At 45.2% G+C, this 20,099-nt stretch overlaps 1 protein-coding gene across 4 annotated transcripts in view; it reads left to right on the forward strand.

Annotated features, from left to right (window-relative positions):
* Positions 1 to 8,513: 8,513 nt before the first annotated feature.
* LOC117366941 overlaps positions 8,514 to 20,099 on the forward strand; it is a 67,974-nt gene continuing 56,388 nt past the window's right edge. For 3 of the 4 annotated variants that reach the window (XM_033959005.1, XM_033959004.1, XM_033959006.1), the window contains exon 1: positions 8,514 to 8,612. In XM_033959005.1, coding sequence (XP_033814896.1) covers positions 8,550 to 8,612 — 63 coding nt within the window. In that variant the 5' untranslated portion in view covers positions 8,514 to 8,549. The remainder of the gene's footprint in view (positions 8,613 to 20,099) is intronic. The other variant, XM_033959008.1, reaches the window with a different exon arrangement.

A 20,099-nucleotide genomic window follows, 5' to 3' on the forward strand; every position in this document is an offset into this window, starting at 1 on the left:
CCCCAATGAGAAAGCAGACGCCGCCCCATCCTAGGCAACAACTAGCGGTGATCTCCCCGCAGCGATCGCCAGTCACCACACGCAGGTAGGAAGGGCCTCTGCTGAAAATGAACCATTCCAGGCCTTTAGGTTAGTAGACAGTTATGCTGTGATTCTACAACTGTCAAACTCCTCCTATCCAAGATGTTTTCTGCCTCTCCCGAGTGAAAATTAAAAGACAAAAGTACAGAACCCTGTAAAACTATGAATAAGGTAGATGAAAGGAACAAAATAAAGTAGAAACCAACAAAATAAAACTAGGTGCGCGAACCAATTAGCGCTCGCTAATCGATTTAGTGTGCGCTAAATGCTAACGCGTGCATGTTAGTCTATGGAGGCGTTAGCGTTTAGTGTGTGCTAATTTGATTAGCACACCTTAGTAGAAGAGGGGGAAGTATAACATTACATTACAGATTTCTATTCCGCCATTACCTTTCAGTTCAAAGCGGATTACAAAAGAGTTATGGAAGAAGGGTTACAAAGTTAGATCAAAGGTCGTTTCCAGGAGTACGTAGGATCATGGGTAAGGGAGGGGAAGGTAGGAAGGGGGTATTCATGGTATTAAGCTTTGTTAAGGGATTTCTTGAAGAGTATAGTTTTTATTTCTTTTCTGAACATCGTGTAGTCTGGGGTTGTTATCAACAGGTTGGAGATTCGGTTATCTATTTTTGCTGCTTGAGTGGCTAGTAGGCCATCGTATAGTTTTTTCCATTTTACTTCTTTACTTGGAGGGTAGGTGAATGGGGGGTGTGTTTTTCTGTGCCTGGTAGGGGTTGTTTGGATGAGGCGGTTGTTTAAGTAGATTGGGCCGACTCTGTTTATGGTTTTAAATAGTATACAGTAGAATTTAAATTGTATTCTTTCCTGGATTGGAAGCCAATGTGAGTTGATGAATGCCTCAGTAATGTGATCATGTTTTTTCAATGAATAGACGAGTCTCAGAGCAGTATTCTGAATTGTCTGTAGTTGTTTAATCATTATTGCAGGGCAGGGGAGGTAGAGGATGTTGCAGTGGTCTAGGATACTTAGGATTAGAGATTGTACTAGGAGCTGAAATTGTGTTTTTTTCGAATAATTTTCTAACTTGTCTAAGGTTTCTCATAACTGCGAAAGATTTCTGCATTGTTTTGTTTATATGTGGTTGCATGGTGCAGCCTCTGTCGATAGTCATTCCTAGTAGTTTTAGGGTGGTTTGCAGAGGGTAGTTGATAGAGTTGATGTTACCCAGGTCTTACTTGGGTAACATTCTAGAATAACATTGTAGAATGTTTTTTGTTCCTTACCCTATTTAATTTCTACATTTATTTATTTTAAACTTTTGTAGTATACCGCTTAGGATTTACCTTTGGTTTTATATTTTCGGTATATTAAATAAATTGAACTTGAACTTGGATGGCATTTCTGCAGACCTCGTTTTGCATGCAAAGTTTTTGGAGCATCCCTCATCATTTAGAAGTCGGAAAATTTACCGCCACCGCAACAGCTCACAGGATTTTAATGGCAGCTTCAGAGCGTCGGCGCTTAGTACCCAGTGCTCTGCAGGGTGACCATAGCAGTTTTATAAAGCTATTTAGCAAAGCATTTTGGGGCCTGATTGGTGTGACTATCATTAAAGCCCTACTGAACTCCGGCAGGTGAGACATACACGCACACCTTGCCCTATTTGTAGAAATCCCCTTACACAATAAGTCAGCAGATTACAGCAGTTGCTTTTCAACCTCCCCTGTACTTTCACTTTCATTCTCACAATCATCTGAGCTTTACTTGACAAGCTAAGAATACTGCTCCTCTCTCCAGATGCCTAATCCCTTGGTAACCACAAACCCAGGTGTAAGTATCAGCTTCCTATGCAGAGTTAAAGAGATTCATTTACTTGTGTCTGAAGCACCATCCAACGGTATAATCCAGCTGACTCACTTTTCTTGGAAGAGAGAGGATTCAAGTCTTTGCTGCCTTGTATCTTCCGCCGTTCTGAACTTGGAGCCAGATGCCCTAAAATCGCTGCTAAAATCCTGTGGGTCGCTGTGGTGCCGGCAACTTGTCTGATTTGAAGACGGTGATCGATGTTCAAACAACTTCGCTTGCCAACGAGTTTGACAGAGATCTGCTGTAATCCCATCTGATCAGTTTTAGGAGAAAGCGACTGACACATGCGCGGAATGGCTACATAGTAACATAGTAGTTGACGGCAGATAAAGACCAGTCTGCCCAACCTGATTCAATTTAAATTTTTAAATTTTTTCTTCTTAGCTATTTCTGGGCAAGAATCCAAAGCTTTACCCGGTACTGTGCTTGGGTTCCAACTGCCTAAATCTCCGTTAAAACCTACTGCAGCCCATCTACACCCTTCCAACCATTGAAGCCCTCCCCAGCCCATCCTCCCTCAAACGGCCATATACAGACACAAGTCTGCCCAGTACTGGCCTTAGTTCAATATTTAATATTATTTTCTGATTCTAAATCTTCTGTGTTCATCCCACGCTTCTTTGAACTCAGTCACAGTTTTACTCTCCACCACCTCTCTCGGGAGCGCATTCCAGGCATCCACCACCCTCTCCGTAAAGTAGAATTTCCTAACATTGCCCCTGAATCTACCACCCCTCAACCTCAAATTATGTCCTCTGGTTTTACCATTTTCCTTTCTCTGGAAAAGATTTTGTTCTACGTTAATACCCTTGCAAGTATTTGAACGTCTGAATCATATCTCCCCTGTCTCTCCTTTCCTCTAGGCTACATTGCAGGGACGCATGAATATCTATCATATGCATGCCTTTTTGTAGCACACCGTTGGCGCACATCATAAGAGGGGAGGAGGGGTGAAGAACTAGGAATAAACCATGCAAATGTGAAAACACAAGATATACAGTAAAACCTTGGATTGCGAGTAACTCGGTGTGCAAATGTTTTGCAAGACGAGCAAAACGTTTTACATAATTTTAACTTGATCGAGTGTTGTCTTGCAGTACGAACACATCAACGCATGCCATGTACAAGTACACACAACATACGTGCGTCGCATCACTGCGTGCAGCTGAATGCAGCACAAGCATCGCCACTGAGAACAATATAAGTGGGACACAAGCACGCACAACAGTACAGTATTTTGTATTAAAGTTTTGGGGTTGTGGAACGAATCGTCTGAGTTTCCATGATTTCCTATGGGGAAATTTGCTTTGATATATGAGTGCTTTGGATTACGAGCATGCTTCCGGAATGAATTATGCTCGAAAACCAAGGTTTTACTGTATATGCTTTTTTCTACACTGCTTTGGCAGGACATATGCAATCAGCAGCCCCAGACCAGCCAGTATATGCTTTTAACACACATGCATGACACACACCTATAACACACACGCGTATATTATATGGTTATATTAATGAACATCCATATGCAATCAGTAGCCCAGACACATGCGTTTCAACGCTTCCAGCACCTCCTGACCCGTCATTAATTTTGGATTGTTAAAGGCAGCGCTTCATTTTGTGCTCATTTTAATACTGCTGAGTTTGTTGTAATCCGTTTACATTTGATTATCGGAGGCTGCTGCAAACCATGGAAAAGATTGCAGTGCCTCTTTAAATCTTTGCCAACATGAGCAGCTTCCAAAAACTGTTTTAGGTATCTTTGAAATAGGAAGCATGTAAGGAGGGGGGGGGGGGGGCAGTTGGACCATTAGATGACCACAGGCTAAAGGAGTTATCCTGATTCTTCCGCAAGAGCCCTGAAGTACTGATTGGGAAAGTTCTGAGGGAGAGTATACGGGGCTTAACTTTCATAGGGGTCACAAGGAAAGGACAGAGTGAAGACTATGTGGAGACCCATTTCCAAATGGAAACCGTAAGTGAAAAGATTCTACTTCTTGCTGAGCCTGTGTGGAGTGTTTCAGCTTGGCGGGATAGAGTAGTCCTGAGTTGAGGAAAGAGGGTGGGACCCTGGAGCGGCTCACCGCATGTATTAAGGCAGGGGTGCTCAATGTCAGTCCTGGAGAGCCACAATCCAGTCGAGTTTTCAGAATTTTCCCAATGAATTTGCATGAAATCAGGTTGCATAAAATGGAGGCAGTGTATGCAAATAAATCTCATACATATTCATTGAGAAAATTCTGAAAACCCGACTGGATTGTGGCTCTCCAGGACTGACATTGAGCATTAAGGAATTGTATAAAGAGATTGGAGAACATAATAACAGTGTTTCTGAAATGACTTTTTTTTATCATAAACAGCTTGTAAAACCAGCATCATTATGCACACCAGAAGAAATTGTAAAATGCTTATGCATTGACTCTACAATCAAGTTCCAGTTATCAATTGCACCTTCATTCCTTTGATAAGAGAACAAAGTGAGTGATGTGATTGAGCCCGAAGAATATAATCCTTCAGCCTAATGGAGTGGGTCTGGCCCCGGCCTAGGCTACATCCAAAGTACATTTTTTGTAAGCCCCTGTCGTGGGTGCCCATGTATTTTTTTTTTTTTTTTAAATAAAATGTTTGCTTTTATGAATAAAAAGATAGACCAATTTAGGAGTGAACGGTGAAAGTTTATTAGTTATCATTCATCTTCAGAACATTCATGATTTGAGAGACAATAAAACAAAAAGAGAAAGTGAATATAAACTTTATTTCATTAACAGATTGTCTATCAGAGAGAGGAACAGAAACAGAAAGAGTAAGGGCTTTGGAACAGGAAACATAAGTATTAACATCAATAGATGGGGAAGTGCTACTGGAATACTCTGAATAAATTAAGGTAGAAATTATCCACATTCAGTTCTCTTCTGCATAAGGAAATAAGATGTGTCACACTGGGTCAGACCAAAGGCCTATTAAATCCAGCATCCTGTCTCTGACAAATGATCAATTCAAGCCACAAGCAGTTGGCAGGATCCTAAAGAGCGTTCCTTGTTGCTCACTTTCAAGGATAAACATCAATTTTTCCTATTTTGCATGACTAGTAATAGTTTATGGACTTTTCCTCCAGAACCTGTTTAAACCCATTTTAAACCCAGCTAGGCTATTATAATTGCCGTGGTCACATTCCCTGGCAAAAAAAAAAAAAAAAAAAAAGTGTCACACCTTGATTGGATGCTGAGTGAGAACAACTTTTACTGATTTGTTTTAAATCCGATACGCTACCGTTGAATTCTACAAAGTGTCCCCTAGTCATAATACTATTTGAAAGAGTAAGCTACTGTTACCTGCTCCATTCCACTGAGAATTTTAAAGACTTTGATCTTATTCACTCTTAGCCATGTCTTCTTCGAATGGAAGAATTCTTCTTCATAAAGATGACTTTGTATCCTCTTTAGCATTTTGGTTGCCTTTTTCTGCTATCTCTTTTAGATGGGCAATAGAGAATGACAAGGGGACAAATTTTTCCCGGTCCCCGCAGGAACTCATTTTCCCATCCCGGTCCCCATAAGTTATTTTTCTGTCCCTGCCCTATTCTTGCAAGCTCCATTCTCATCTGCACAAGCCTCAAACACTTTAAAATCACAAGTGTTCGAGGCTTGTGTGTTTAAGGCGGAGCTTATATAAATGGGGCAGGGACAGCGACAAAACTCACAGGAATGGGACGGGGAAATCTAGTTCCTGTGGGGACGGGGACAAATCTGTCCCTGTGTCATTCTCTAATGGGCAAGACCAAAACTGCACACAACATTGAAAGTGATGTCCTACCATGTACAGTGGTGCCTCGCATAACGAACGCCTCGCACAGCGAACGCTGCGCACAACGAACTTCATGTCTTGCTTCCTACAACGAACTTCGTTTCACACAACGAAGTCGCCCGAGCTGCATCCTTCCGCGCAGGCACTGCGCTTAACTGCCCTCTCTCCGCCTGGCTCCCTGTGCAGTGGCGGACCGTCGGCTCGCAGGGGCCCGGCGCCTACTGCTGATGCGTTGGGGGGGGCGGAGCTACTCTCGCCGCTTCCCCGATGCTAGAAAAAAAAAAATAAATGAACAGTCCCAGTTTTTGCCGCTGAGACTCTGCCCTCTCTCACTGTAAAATTAGACTCTACTTAGTCTGTCTTTAAATTAAAAAAATGTGTGTTGTTTTAAAAAACAATTATGTTTTTTGATGTATCTAAATAAAAATAATAACAAAAAATGTATCTTTTTTTATGTCATCTTAGCATATTTTATGCTACAGAACGAATTATTTTTTTTAACATGTATTGTTATGGGAAAACGCGTTTCACATAACGAACTTTTCGCATAACAAACTTGCTCCTGGAACCAATTAAGTTCGTTGTGTGAGGCACCACTGTATCACTATATAACCCATTTGATAGTTAGGGGTGAATGTGGTGGGGTGCCTTTCCCAAATGTTAGTGCTAATGCTGAATTGGTTCCCTTCCTTCCACTGCAAGTATGAGTTCCATACTTTTGACAGGGAGTTTAGATGTTGACTCCAGCTGTGAAGAACTAGGGTTGGTACTGGGTAGTAGACTTGCATAGTCTGTGCCCTGTATAAAGCAATTTTGGTTTAGCATTTGCTGGGTGAAGGCTTTGACGGAAACTTCAGTAATTTGCAACATGAAGACAGTGCTGGGCGGACTTCTATGATCTATGTTCCAGAAATGTCACAGGTGGACAATTTAATCATGAATAATGTGTGTGATTGTTGGGCAGACTGGATGGACCATTCATGTCTTTGCGTTCATTTACTATGTTACTATGACAACTGCACTCCCCACAAAATAAGCAGGTAAGTTGTACTTATGATTCTTCATTCTCTTGCTAAAGTCATAACATTTTATTTGCTTTTCGACCACCTCCACGTAGTAGACTGAAGATTTCAACCTATCAACAATAGCTCCAAGATCATTTCTGTGCATGCGTACTAGAATGTGTACCTAAATTTAGGATTATTTTTCTTTATGTGCATCGTTGTGCTTACAACCACAAGTGGAGGGTTATTTCATAACAGGGAACCTAGGTTAGGTGTGGCATGGCATGAGCCTATTTTGGTATTTGCTACTGGTTTTGCCAGTAGAAGTGCTTCACTCACCCACGCTCGGGCGTAGGTTTAATATCCACATACCTCAGAAGAGACCACACTGGGGCCCCTGAGGAAGACCTCCGGGTCGAAACACGGACCGTGTTGGGTCTTCTTCATTATTACAAGCTGTGGATGTAATTCGTTTCCTTGGATACCAAATTAAAGCTTACATCAGCAACATTGGTTACCACAGCCTTTTGTTTTGGATCTCCCGTTCCTTCTGTGGATTCTTCGGGTCAACTTTCTGGTTATTATTTCATAAAGACTCAAAGGGATATTATCATCCATAGAACCTATTTTATTCCTATAGGCCCTGCCACAGGTAGCCCATACTAATTGCTAGTAATAGGCAACTATGGGGCCCTTCTGCTATGGTGTGTTGAGGCTTCTCAAGGCTTAGCACACCAGAAACACTTACTGCAGGGCATGCTAAAGCATCTTGTGATCATTTTCCCTTTTGCATTGCTAACTGCAAGGTATTTGTTTTATTGGGGAGGGAATGAAAGCGAAAGTGTTATCCAACACTCACATTACTGTGCAATAACTGGTTAATGTGGGAACCCTTAGCACCTCTTAAATAAGGTGCTCTCACATTAATTATTTTCAGTTGTGTGCCAATGACAACACAACCTGAAAATTAAAAAATGCAAAAAAAAAAAAAAAGTCCTTTATTAGGGATGCACTACAAATGGGTTTAGCACACGAAAAAGTCCCGTGTTAGGATGTGCTAAGCCCATCTACCCTAGTAGACTATCTTAGTGAGAGTCCCTGTGACATAAAATGCAACCACATATCCAGCAGAAACAGTGCCTGCATTTAAGGCAGGGCCATTACAGCTGTTTAAGAGGTCTAAACGTTAGCACATATTTTATAAAATATGCTTGTCAATTACAATTCTGCTCAAGAGGCAAGCCTCCACTGAATTCAGCCCTGTGCAGGCGTACTGAATTACAGCAGGAAACCTAATTTTATAACTAAACTTCATCTGCCTTTAGATGTCAAGTCTTGCAAGGTTGCCTGCAATTAGTTTTACTTAAGTTATGTTTAATGTGCAACGTCAGATGCAAAGAAAGGTGGTCTGAGTTTTTATGAATACTTTAATTTCTGTCGATTCTTGGGATACAAAAGTAGCAGAATGGTCTGGTGATTAGAGCGTCTCCTTATGACCCTGGGCAAGTCACTTAATCCTCTATACCGCCCCTAAACTTTGTGTGGTATAATTCTTTAGGGGAGGCTAAGGAAGGACTTCAGTAGTGTGCTTTAGCAGGTAAAGAGTGCCAACGTCTGGCGTCTTCAAAAAAGAACCAACGTAAATACTTCTTTCCCGCCCAACCAGATTAAAAATAACCCTCATCATCTGTCATAAGCAGGGCGCAAGCGCTCGAGCGAGCACGCGTTTAAACATTCCAGAAGCCCCGCCCCCCCCTGACACTCATCTCGCGCCGCTATTGGACAGTCCGCGAGCGCGCGTCTTAGAATTCGTTTGCTCCGTTTCCATAGCAACCGCCCATGGACGCCGCGCAGCCGGTCTCCGAAACTACCCGGCCAGAGAAGGCGCGCAGAAGCATGCAGGTGCGTACTGACTGGAGGAGTCCAATGAGAGAAACATGGCGGTAGGACCCTCCCCTGGGACGCAGGACCCTCTCCGGCCGGGCCGACAGTGGAGGGAGAACCGCTGTTGCGGAGTTCCGGCTGGTGCCTCCCGACGAGGTTGTCTGACGCGTCTATGCTGTATAGGGGGGGGGGGGGCGTCTTCTTTCTAGTGAACATAGGAGCAGTGGCGTACCTAGGGGGGGGGCGGGGGGGGGCGGGCCGCCCCGGGTACCAGCCCTGAGGGGGTGTTCCCGGCCTTGCCGCTCAGTCCCCCCCCACGCCCGAAGGACCGCTCGCCCCACTGACCTTCCAGCACACCTATGAAGCAGCCCGCAGCAGGATCAAGACGTCAGCAATCCCTCAGCTGCTTGGGCGCTGCTTCCTGCGCCGCGGTCCCGTCCCTCCTCTGACGTCAGAGGAGGGGGCGGGACCGCGGCGCAGGAAGCAGCGCCCAAGCAGCTGAGGGATTGCTGACGTCTTGATCCTGCTGCGGGCTGCTTCATAGGTGTGCTGGAAGGTCAGTGGGGCGAGCGGTCCTTCGGGCGTGGGGGGGGGGCAGTAGCTTAAGGTAGCCCGGCGCAGGAAGCAGCTCCTAAGCAGCGCAAAGATAGCTGACGTCGCGATCTTGCTGCGGCTGCTTCATAGGTAGTGCGGGGAGGCCAGGGGGGCGAATGGTCCTTCGGGGTGGGTCGGGGCATCAGGCCTTCAGGGTGGGGCGGGCGGGCGGGCAGGCAGACTTTCAGGGGGAGGGGGGGTGACAGGCAGGCAGGCAGGCCTTCAAGGGGGGGTGCAGGTCTTCGGGGGGGGGGTGCAGACCTTCAAGGGGGGACAGGCCTTCAGGGGGGTGCATGCCTTCAGGGGGGGTGCCGACCTTCAAGGGGGTGCAGGCCTTCAAGGGGGGGACAGGCAGGCAGGCCTCCAAGTGGGGGGACAGGCCTTCGGGGGGGTGCAGGCCTTCGGGGGGGGTGCAGACCTTCAAGGGGGTGCAGGCCTTCAAGGGGGGGGACAGGCAGGCAGGCCTTCAAGGGGGGGACAGGCCTACAAGGGGGTGGGACAGGCCTTCAAGGGGGTGCAGGCCTTTGGGGGGGTGCCATCCTTCAAGGGGGGGTGCAGGCCTTCAAGGGGGGGGACAGGCCTTCAAGGGGGGACAAGCAGGCAGGCCTTCAAGGGGGGGACAGGCCTACAAGGGGGTGGGACAGGCCTTCAAGGGGGTGCAGGCCTTTGGGGGGGACAGGCAGGCAGGCCTTCAAGTGGGGGGACAGGCCTTCGGGGGGGTGCAGGCCTTCGGGTGGGGGGTACAATCCTTCGGGGAGGGTGCAGGCCTTCAGGGGTGGGGTTTAGGCGTTCAGAGGGGGACAGACCTTCGGGTGGGAGGTAAAGTCCTTCGGGGGGTGCAGGTCTTCAGGGGTGGGGTGTAGCCCTTCTGAGGGGGGACAGACCTTCGGGGGGGGGGGGTCCTGGTGTAAAAGTACACAGAGGGAGAGAGGGAAGGGGGGGTTCAAAGATACGTGCATATGCCAGACTTTGGGGGTTAGAAATAATGGGTCTAAAAACAGAGGAGTGGGAGAGAGATGGTGCATAATGGGATTTAGGGAGGGAAGGAACAGAAAGGGAGAGAACTTGGAAACAGGGGATGGTGTGGAGGGGGGATAGAGATACTGGATAGGAGGATAGTTGGGAACAGAAAGGGAGAGATGGTGGATCCTGGGGTGGTGGGGAGTTGAGAAAAGGTGAATCTGTGGATGGAGACAAAAAAAAGGAAAGATGCCAGATCTCCGGGAGAGGGAAGGGAAACGGAAGGGGAGAACAGAGATGGCAGACGGATGGTTAGCACGGAGAAAGGAGACCCTGGCAAGCAAGACAACAAGAGCCTGGGACCAACAAGATTTGAATATTGATCAGAGAACAAAAGGTAGAAAAAATAATTTTATTTTCTGTTTTGTGATTACAATATGTTAGATTTGAAAAGTGTACATGAGACAGCTTGAAATGGGAACTTTTCTATTTTTGTGAATGGCAAGGCTGAGTTCAGTTAAAATATATGCTTTATAAGAAAATATAATAATGTGTTTTATAAAGTTTATAAGCATTGCTGGCATACTCGGTGAGGTGTTCCTAGTGTTGGTGGTGGTGGTAGCATGTCAGTGTGTTGAGAGGAAGAGGTAGTCTGGGAAATTCTGCTGAGCAAACTCTGGGCCCATTTCCACCCCCAGTTAGTCCACTCCACTCAACTGGTTCACACACTGAGTGGGTCTTTGGGTGTTATTTCTGGGTAGTTGTTTTAGAATCTCTTCCAGTGGTTTGTCAGTATCTCCTTCTGGTCCAAGGAAGGAAACTTTGTCAACCTTAGCATTGACCTTCAGAATATGTTTGTAACAGCGCTGCTTGTGTGGCATTAGGCTATGTAGTGATCGAAAGAAAAAAACAGACCTTTGCACATTTTTGCACTATATGGTGGGTGTATGAGGAGATTCATTTCCTGCACAGTTAAGTCCATGTGAAGTTACCTTGTGCTGTATTTGACATCTAGCAAGGTCTCTGTTTGGAAGGAAAGATCTAAGCTTAAAAATGAAGTGGCCAGAAGTTATGTTAAAAGTAGATAGCGTAGCTGGTTTTAAGAAAGGTTTGGACAAATTCCTGGAGGAAAAGTCCATTGTCTGTTATTAAGACATGGGGGAAGCGTCTGCTTGCCCTGGATTGGTGCACTCAGCAGCAACAATTTTTTCTACTGAATAATAGTCTAGGTACAATGAAAGTAAATAGCAAAAATGTTTGAGTAGATAATTAAGGAAATCTTTTTCATATTGCTTGCTTATGGACTGGGAAAAAAGACTGTTCAAGCAAATGTCTCCAGAACTGCTTTAATGGAAAAATGTGATTTTTTTTTTTTAAGTACTTTGTGAAATTTATTGTTGTTGTGAAATTTATTGTTATACTTTGTTTAAACTTAAAAAGCGGTGTCATTAACAGTGAATCTAATCGAAAACAGGGTGAATCGAATCGAATGAAATATTTTTCTCTGAATCGGGCAGCACTATTGGCTACCATGAGAATGGGCTACTGGGCATGATGGACCATTGGTGTGACCCAGTTAGGCTATTCTTATGTTATGTTCTCATCTGTAGGGGCCTTTGTTTTCACTTCTTATTTTAATGTATTTTTTTCCTGGGAACTTATCAGTGTTTTTTTATAATGGGAACAAAAATGGAAGAGAATTAATGTGTGTGGAATGGGGGGGTAACTAATTTCTTCAGCTAAATAATTCAATCCACTTCAAACAGACATAGGAGAACTCACGCACCATTCACACACCCTCCAACCAAAAACGTCAAAAGAAAAAAACTGTTCGACAACCTCCTAGCCATTCGAGCTGCAACACTTGACCCCCAACTCTACAACCTATTGACCTCGACCACAAACTACAAAACCTTAAAAAAAGAAATAAAAACCCTTCTATTCAAAAAACACATAAAACCAAACTAACATAATCAGAACTGTCCCAAGCATCACCTGCAACTACTCCATATGTACTTCTGATGTCATGACAATTCCGACATAATTTATGTTATGTTATGTTTGGAATAATGGTTACATAAATGAGGTTCAATAAAAGAAAATTTTCACTGCCTGTTTCTTTTTTTTTTTTTTTTTTTTTTGGTGCCGTTTCTATTCTGACCATTTATTCCATTTCATGGTTATTGCAAAAAAAAAAAAAAAATTTTACATGGGGGGGGGGGGGTGTCAAAAAATGATGGGCCCCGGGTGCCACATACCCTAGGTACGCCACTGCATAGGAGTCGTCTTTGTGGGTGCTTGAGCACTCCCCCCCCCCCCCCAGTATTGAGTGAACTCCATGACTGTGTCAAGCCGTGGGATAATTTCCATTAGGTTTATCCCCCCTCAGTCATTTTGAATAGTTGAATCCTAAGGCTGTGAGAACCCCCCCCCCTTATTGAGCTAATGGTTCAGTCTGTCCAATGAGGTGTAACTTTTGATGGGTTCTGGCGAGTATGGCGCCAGCAGGGGGAAGCCTGCACGTGCAAAGGGTACTCGAGCAAATTCCTCCAGCGTGTCCAGGGCAGGAAAAGATCAGTAGGCCATTCATTTGCAGAAGTTGCCTCCTATATTCTGAGTGTAGGCGCTTGGATGTTTTTCCAAAGTGCTCCCATGTTTCTATTTGCCCCCCCCCCCGAAAAAATACCTGAAGATATCATTACCACATAAGCGCACAACAAAATGTAAACTCTTTCTGTCCTAGACCAGGGATTTCAAAGTCCCTCCTTGAGGGCCGCAATCCAGTCGAGTTTTCAGGATTTCCCCAATGAATGTGCACTGAAAGCAGTGCATGCACATAGATCTCATGCATATTCATTGAGGAAATCCCGAAAACCCGACTGGATTGCGGCCTTCAAGGAGGGACTTTGAGACCCCTGATCTAGACCATTTGCATTCGCCCAACAAGCCAGTTTTGAATGAGCCACATTCAAATGTTTCCCTTTTAACATTGTGAACCTGATAGTGTAGGGTCATGAATAGGGGTACTGTTAATGTTAAAAGGAAAACATTTGAATGTGGCTCATTCGCAATTGATTCATAAAACAACAAAGGGTGAATGTGAATGGGCTAGACTCAGTTTAAATGTTTGTGCTGTGTTATGTGGTTGTGATATCTGCAGGCGTTTCTTCAGTTATGTTAACGCCACTGAACAAAGGGGAGAGGGGCAGGCAGAAAATTGGGAGCACTTTGGAAAACATCCAAGCGTCTGCATTCAGAACATAGATGGCAACTTCAGGCAATGACTGGGGTACTAGTACTACCCTGCCCTGGACATGGTGGAGTTTTCTTAAGCATCCCCAGAGCTAGTAGCAGCATCCTTTGCACGTGGAGGCGTCTCCATGCTGGCACCTTGCTCACTAGCATAAGAAGAGCCAATTTTTCAGAATAATTGGGGGTGCTGAACCCATCATAAGTTACACTTTGAACAGACTGAACCATTTGCTCAATATTGAAACCGATATGGGTACTGAAACTTTGCCTTCCTCTGGAGGTGAAGTGAAAGATGAGACAACTGCAGGCATTTAAACCAACTAGTTTATAAATAACAAACAGTTACAAAATCTCTTCCAAAACACATTCGGCTCCAACAAATAAAATAAGTGCTCAACACCTATATTTCATTTCACTTCTGCTCACCTAACCTTTCATTGCTTTGTTCTTAAGAGATTACAAGCTGTACCCACCTTAACTCATCCTAAACTCGGATTTGGAAAAGGAGGCGGCTAATTCTCAAATCGAAATCTAAGCATAGCTTACTGTGGTAGCCCTGATCCCACCTCGTGGCTAGCAGAAAACAACGAACAGACTGCAGATAATGTACAAGATGCAGGCGTTGTTTATTAATAAATGCAGTAACATAATACAACCTTATAGCCAACCAAGGGACCCGACACGGTCCGTGTTTCGGATAACCTTTTTTGCCACTGTGCAAGACCCCATTTGATCGTTATTGGCGTGTGTTTGTTATCTTTTATGCAGTTTGCTTTATACCTTAACCACCATGGACCCCTGAGGAAGGCATGTTATCCGAAACACGGACCGTGTCGGGTCCCTTGGCTGGCTATAAGGTTGTATGTGTTACTGCATTTATTAATAAACAACGCCTGGCATCTGGTACATTATCTGCAGTCTGTTCGTTGTTTTCTGCTTGCTGTTGTTTACTGCAGACTACATTGGATTTTCTTTCTCCCACCTCATGGTTATCCTGTGGGGCTCCTGATATCAATATACACTTCTTTGTAGTTCTTCAGTCAAGGGCAGGGGTTTAGGTGAAGAGGTATGGTTTTACTGCTTTCCTAAAGTTGAGGAGTCCTTCAAGGGATCTGATCTGTAGAGGCAGTCGATTCTAGTGGCTTGGTATGAAGTGGGAGTAGGAGCGTCGTTTGGCGATTTGCAGTCAAAGGGCATGACCAGGGGTCATTTTGAGGCATATTTCATTCTGCAAGATGCACTAGCAAAAGGCTAAGTCAGGAGAATTTTGACACTGCCCATAAGGTTTCCAGTGCTTACAGAAAAGTTGTTTTATAAGTTATAGGCCTTGTTTCCTTGAACACAGAACATATCCCAAATGAGAGCAATCACAAGCTATTTTAATTGATTTGGCTTTTGATCTGCCTTTGTATTTCTTGTGTACATAAGTAGTTGGTGAAGCTATTAGTCAGAGCCAACAGTGAGTTTCAGCTACTCCAAACATTTCCCTATTTGAAGTAGCAGAACAAGCAGCTCCTTATGCATCATTTACATCACAGACTCTGTTTAAGAAAACATAAGGTGGAAGAGAGAGAATCAATAAATGCACAGAGTTTACTCATCAGACACGCATACCTCTTTTTTAGAAAACAACACATGAGGTTTTTAGCGCCAGCCAGCACGCTGCTGCGATGGTCATAGAGTCCTATGAGCGTTAGAGCAACGCAGAGTATTCAGTGTGCCATCCGGCGCTAAAAACCTCTTGCACGGTTTTGTAAAAGGAGGGACAGTGTTTTATGCTGGTAAAACTAAACTAAACTAAACCTTAAGTTTATATACCGCATCATCTCCATGAGAATGGAGCTCGACACGGTTTACAAGAACTTAAAATAGTGGGTAGAGAAGAAGAAAAAGGATTACATGAACTTATGTGTAGAAGGGGGGAGAGAAAGGGGGGAAGGATAGAGCTACAATTTGCTGAAAAGCCAGGTTTTCAGTTGTTTGCGGAATAACTGAAGGGAGCTCAGGTTCCGCAGCGGGGTGGTGAGGTCCTTCCAAAGACCTGTGATTTTGAAGAGAAGGGATTTTCCCAGTTTGCCTGAATAGTGGATGCCGCGTGGAGAGGGGAAGGCTAGTTTAAGCCTTTGAGCAGTTCTGGAGGAGTCGGGACTGGAGGAGTTGAAAGACAGTGGGATAAGAGGAGGCAGGATTCCATGAATGATCTTGAAAGCCAGGCAGGAACATTTGAAATGGATTCTGGAGATTATTGGGAGCCAGTGAAGTTTGGTAAGGAGTGGGGAGCAGTGTTCCCTCTAAGCGGGCGGGTGTTGTGAGCAAACTTTTTTCACTGTGAGCTAAAAATATCAGGCGCCAGCAAGTTATGAGCCAAATAAATATGTTGCTTTCTACCACAGAACTTCCTTACGTTTGTATGGAATCTATCCCCTTTCAACTTTAGAGAGTGCCCTCTCGTTCTCCCTGCCTTAGCTACTAAGTCTATTCCCTTCAGTACCTTGAATGTTTCTATCATGTCCCCTCTCAATCTCCTCTGCTCAAGGGAGAAGAGGCCCAGTTTCTCTAATCTTTCGCTGTACGGCAACTCCTCCAGCCCCTTAACCATTTTAGTTGCTCTTCTCTGGATCCTTTCGAGTAGTACCGTGTCCTTCTTAAAGTACCAGTGCTGGACGCAGTACTCCAGGTGAGGGCGTACCATGGCCCGGTACAGCAGCATGATAACCTTCTCTGTCTCTTCAGTCCAGCATCTGCCCCTTCCATTCACTGTCTGTCTTTCCCTGCCATCTCTCCTCCTGCCCCCCCCACCCCCCAATTTGGTCTAGCATCCATCATCTTCCTTCTGTTCCCCTCATGGTCTGGCATCTCTATCCTTCCCTCCCCCCTGTGGTTTTTAGCATATCTCTCTTCTCATTTCCTCCACTCAGATCTGATCATTCTCTGCTCTCTCTTCCCTTTTCTTCTCTGGTCTTCCTTCTCTATTTTCTGCCTCCATCTAAATTAAATTCTTTCTTACTATTTAGTCCCGTTTCCCTCTTTTCACTGTGTCTACACACAGCTTGTCACCCCTTTCCCTCACCCCTCCATTATCTTACTATTTTCTTCCCCCTTTATTTATCTCCTCCTTCCATCCAGTATGTGTTCTTTCCCCACTTCCATTCAGCATCTGCTCTCCCTTCTCAACTGACATCCATCTGCCTTCTGCTCTCTCTCCCTTCTTTTCACTTCCATCATCTGTCCCCTTCTCTCTCTCTCTCATCTCCTCCATTCCATCATCTGCCCCTTCTCTCTCTCTCTCTCTCTCCCCCCCCCCCCAACTTCCATCATCTGCCCCCCTTCCCCTCACCTTTGTGGGTCACTTTCTTTCCCCTGAGGGTGGCTCATGTCACAGGGGAAGCTTTGGCCGAGCAGAACCGCTTGATTGACAGTGGAACTTACTTGATTGATGTCGATGCTGGGGCCCGTTGCCGTTTGAAGGAAAAAAAAAAAGGTGGAAAAAAGGAACCTGTAAAGGCGAGAGGAAGGGAAACCTCCAGGACAGCTGCTTTTTGCCCTCCTTCAGCGGCCCAAGAGTTCAGACCAGCAGCGGCAGCTCTGTATGCTTTTAACTTCGGCACAGAGCTGCCCCTAATCAATAGTTTAGCGCGGTTTCATGAGGCAGCCTCGGGGCCTTTGATAGCCGGCCCGCTTCGATGATGCGATGTGGGCCGGCCTAGCAAAGGCCCCGAGGCTGCCTTATGAAACCGCGCTAAACTATTGATTAGGGGCAGCTCTGTGCCGAAGTTAAAAGCATACACAGCTGCCGCTGCTGGTCTGGAGGTGCGGAGACAAGGCAGGAGGCAAACGCGGTGGAAGGCAGGAGTCCCGGCGAAGGCAGGAGTCCTGGCACAGCGACTGCAACAGGAAGTTGCAAGTCAGCTGACGCCGGCCTTTCGTTGCGGCGGGGACCGAATCCTTCGCGGACCGGCAAGATTTTGTTTGCGGACCGGCGGTTGAAGAACTGTGCTCTACACTGTGTGCGCTGTGACGAGAAACTTGTGCGCTGCGAGGTAATATTTTGAGCGCCAGCGCACCCCAGCGCAGCTTAGCGGGAACGCTGGGGGGAGGCATGGTCAGACTTGCGTTTTGAGAAGATCAGTTTGGCTGCAGTATTCTGGATTAGCTGGAGTCTTAGAATACTTTTTTTTGATAGATTTAAGTAGATGGCATTGCAGTAATCTAGTTTGGAGAGGATGATGGATTGGACAAGGATGGCAAAGTGTTGTTGGCTGAAGTAGGACCTAGCTTTCCTCAGCATGTGAAGCATACTAAAGTGTAATCAGTTTGTTAGGTTTCTGCAGGTGATGTATGAAGAATCATGTGAAAGAATAGTTAAAATTACAGGGCCCTTTTACCAAAAAGTGGTCAAAAATAGCCTTAGTCTTTCCCATACACTAAGGCCATTTTTACCACTGGGGTTTAAAATGGCTGAATTTCCTATAGTTCTTTTTTTAATTTTTTTTTTTTGTATTAATGACCTTGCACTAATTTGAAAAAAAAAAAAAAAGATAAAACTGTTTACTTAAAAGCTAGCTTCTAGCGAGTGGCCATTAAAACAGATGAGCATATGAACCCTCACTGTAGGCAGTAAAGGCTCACACGGTAAGCATGTGCTAATCGGTTAGTACATGGCACTGTAGCTGCACTAACCGATTAGTGCAGAACACACCCACTGTCCACCCCCAGACAAGCCCCCTGCACCAAAAAATAAATTTGTGATTTTTTTTTTTTTTAGTGCGTGGATAGCACATGGCAAAATTACTGTGGGATTGCTCGGCATGCCCTTTGGTATGATGCCATTGTTTGCTGCAGTATGCACGCGTTAGAACTTACCACAGCTTTGTAAAAGGTCCCCTATGTTATTTATAAATCTACTAAGATGCAGAAATATTGGTATCACAGTTATTGCCTGAGAACTCCTTACCATTAAAGGAAATGTACAGCAGGAGTGACAGGGCACAGGCAACTGACATTGTAGTAACTACTGGATAACTGCAATAAAATGACTATTTGCAACTTGGAAATAGATTAATTTGTAGCAATAATATGATACAATGTCAAAGAATGACTGTGGAAATAATGTTTGTGATGCAGGATTTTATTTTAACAGTGGAAAGTGACACATCAATGATATCCACATATGTGTTAAAACAGCGGTCTCAAACCCGCGGGCCGCATGTGGCTCTCCAGGTTTTATTTGCGGCCCGCGGTCTGGAGGCCATCATTCTCTTCCTTTTGGAGCAGCAGCCGGCTCGTTCGTTCAAAGCCACAACATCAGATGTCACAACATCAGAGAGGCTTCAGACGCAGGCACGGATCTCGCAAGGAGCCGCCATCCGCGGCTTTGAACAAACGAACCGGCCAGCCATGCTGCTGCTCCAGTGGCGTACCAAGGGAGGGGGGGGGGGCGGTACACTGTTCTCCCTAGAGTGCCGAACCTGCTTCCCTTCCCTTCTCACTGCTGCCATCGGGGATCAGGCCGGCACCGTGTTCTTTGATCTCCCTGCTTCTCTTCCCTGCAGGGCCGACCAACTTTTGCGGCCCGACGTCAATTCTGACGTCGAGAGGACGTTCTGGCTAGCCAATCGCTGCCTGGCTGCCCGGAACGTCCTTTCCGACGTTAGAATTGATGTCGGGCGGCGAGAGTTGGTCGGCCTGGTGCAGAAGAGAAGCAGGGAGATCTCTGCCTGTTCCCGATAGCGGCAGCGGCAGCAGCCTATTCCGCGGCGGCGGTGTCATGGGGGAGGGCAGGAAGGAAGAAAGAAATAAAGAAGGTGGGGTGGGAACAGGGAGCCAGAAAAAAAAGCAAAAAATGGGGCACGGAGGAAGGAAGAAAGAAGGAGGGGGGACAGGGAATCAGAAATAAAGCAAAAAATGGGGCACGGAATCAGAGAAAGACAGACTGAGAAAGAAAGAAAGAAAAAGTTGGGGGAGGGAATGAGGTCTGGAGGAGAGGAAGCATACAGGAGGCTGAAAGAAGGGAAGAAGTATAGGATGCACAGTCAGAAGAATAAAGTGCAACCAGAGACTGATGAAATTACCAAACAAAGGTAGGAAAATGATTTTATTTTCAATTTAGTGATTGAAATGTGCCAGTTTTGAGAAAGAAAAGATATTGAACTTTAAATGTGAGTGCTGCAAAAAAAAAATAAAAAATAGAGTACTTGGAGCCGGGCCGCAAAAAAAACAGTTAATGTCTTATTAAAGAAATGACAATTTTGCATAAGGTAAAACTCTTTATAGTTTATATATCTTTCCTTTTAACTGTTAAAGGAAAGTTTTATAAACTACTAGCTGATTACCCAGCGTTGCCCGGATATTTATTTATCCCAAAATGTCCAACCCCCTACATGTCCCACCCCCCTATGTCCCACATGTCCCACCCCCCCACATTACCCCCCCCCCCACATGTCCCATATGCCCCACCCCCATGTCCCAACCCCTTACCCTCCACATGTCCCAAAGGAATGTCCCTCTCTATGGGGCTGAACTTAGACTTAAACGGCATCGGGAGTGTCGGTATTCATCTCTGCGAGCCCGAAAAGTATGGGTTGGACATTAATATCTGTCGCTTTTGATAATTTTAACATATCACCCCCTTCCCACCCCCACAGTATTTTACCCCGTCCCACCTGCACAATATTTTTCCCCAGATAGTAAGTCATATGT

Source organism: Geotrypetes seraphini, chromosome 9 (assembly GCF_902459505.1).
Source record: "Geotrypetes seraphini chromosome 9, aGeoSer1.1, whole genome shotgun sequence".
Taxonomy (NCBI): Eukaryota; Metazoa; Chordata; class Amphibia; order Gymnophiona; family Dermophiidae; genus Geotrypetes; species Geotrypetes seraphini.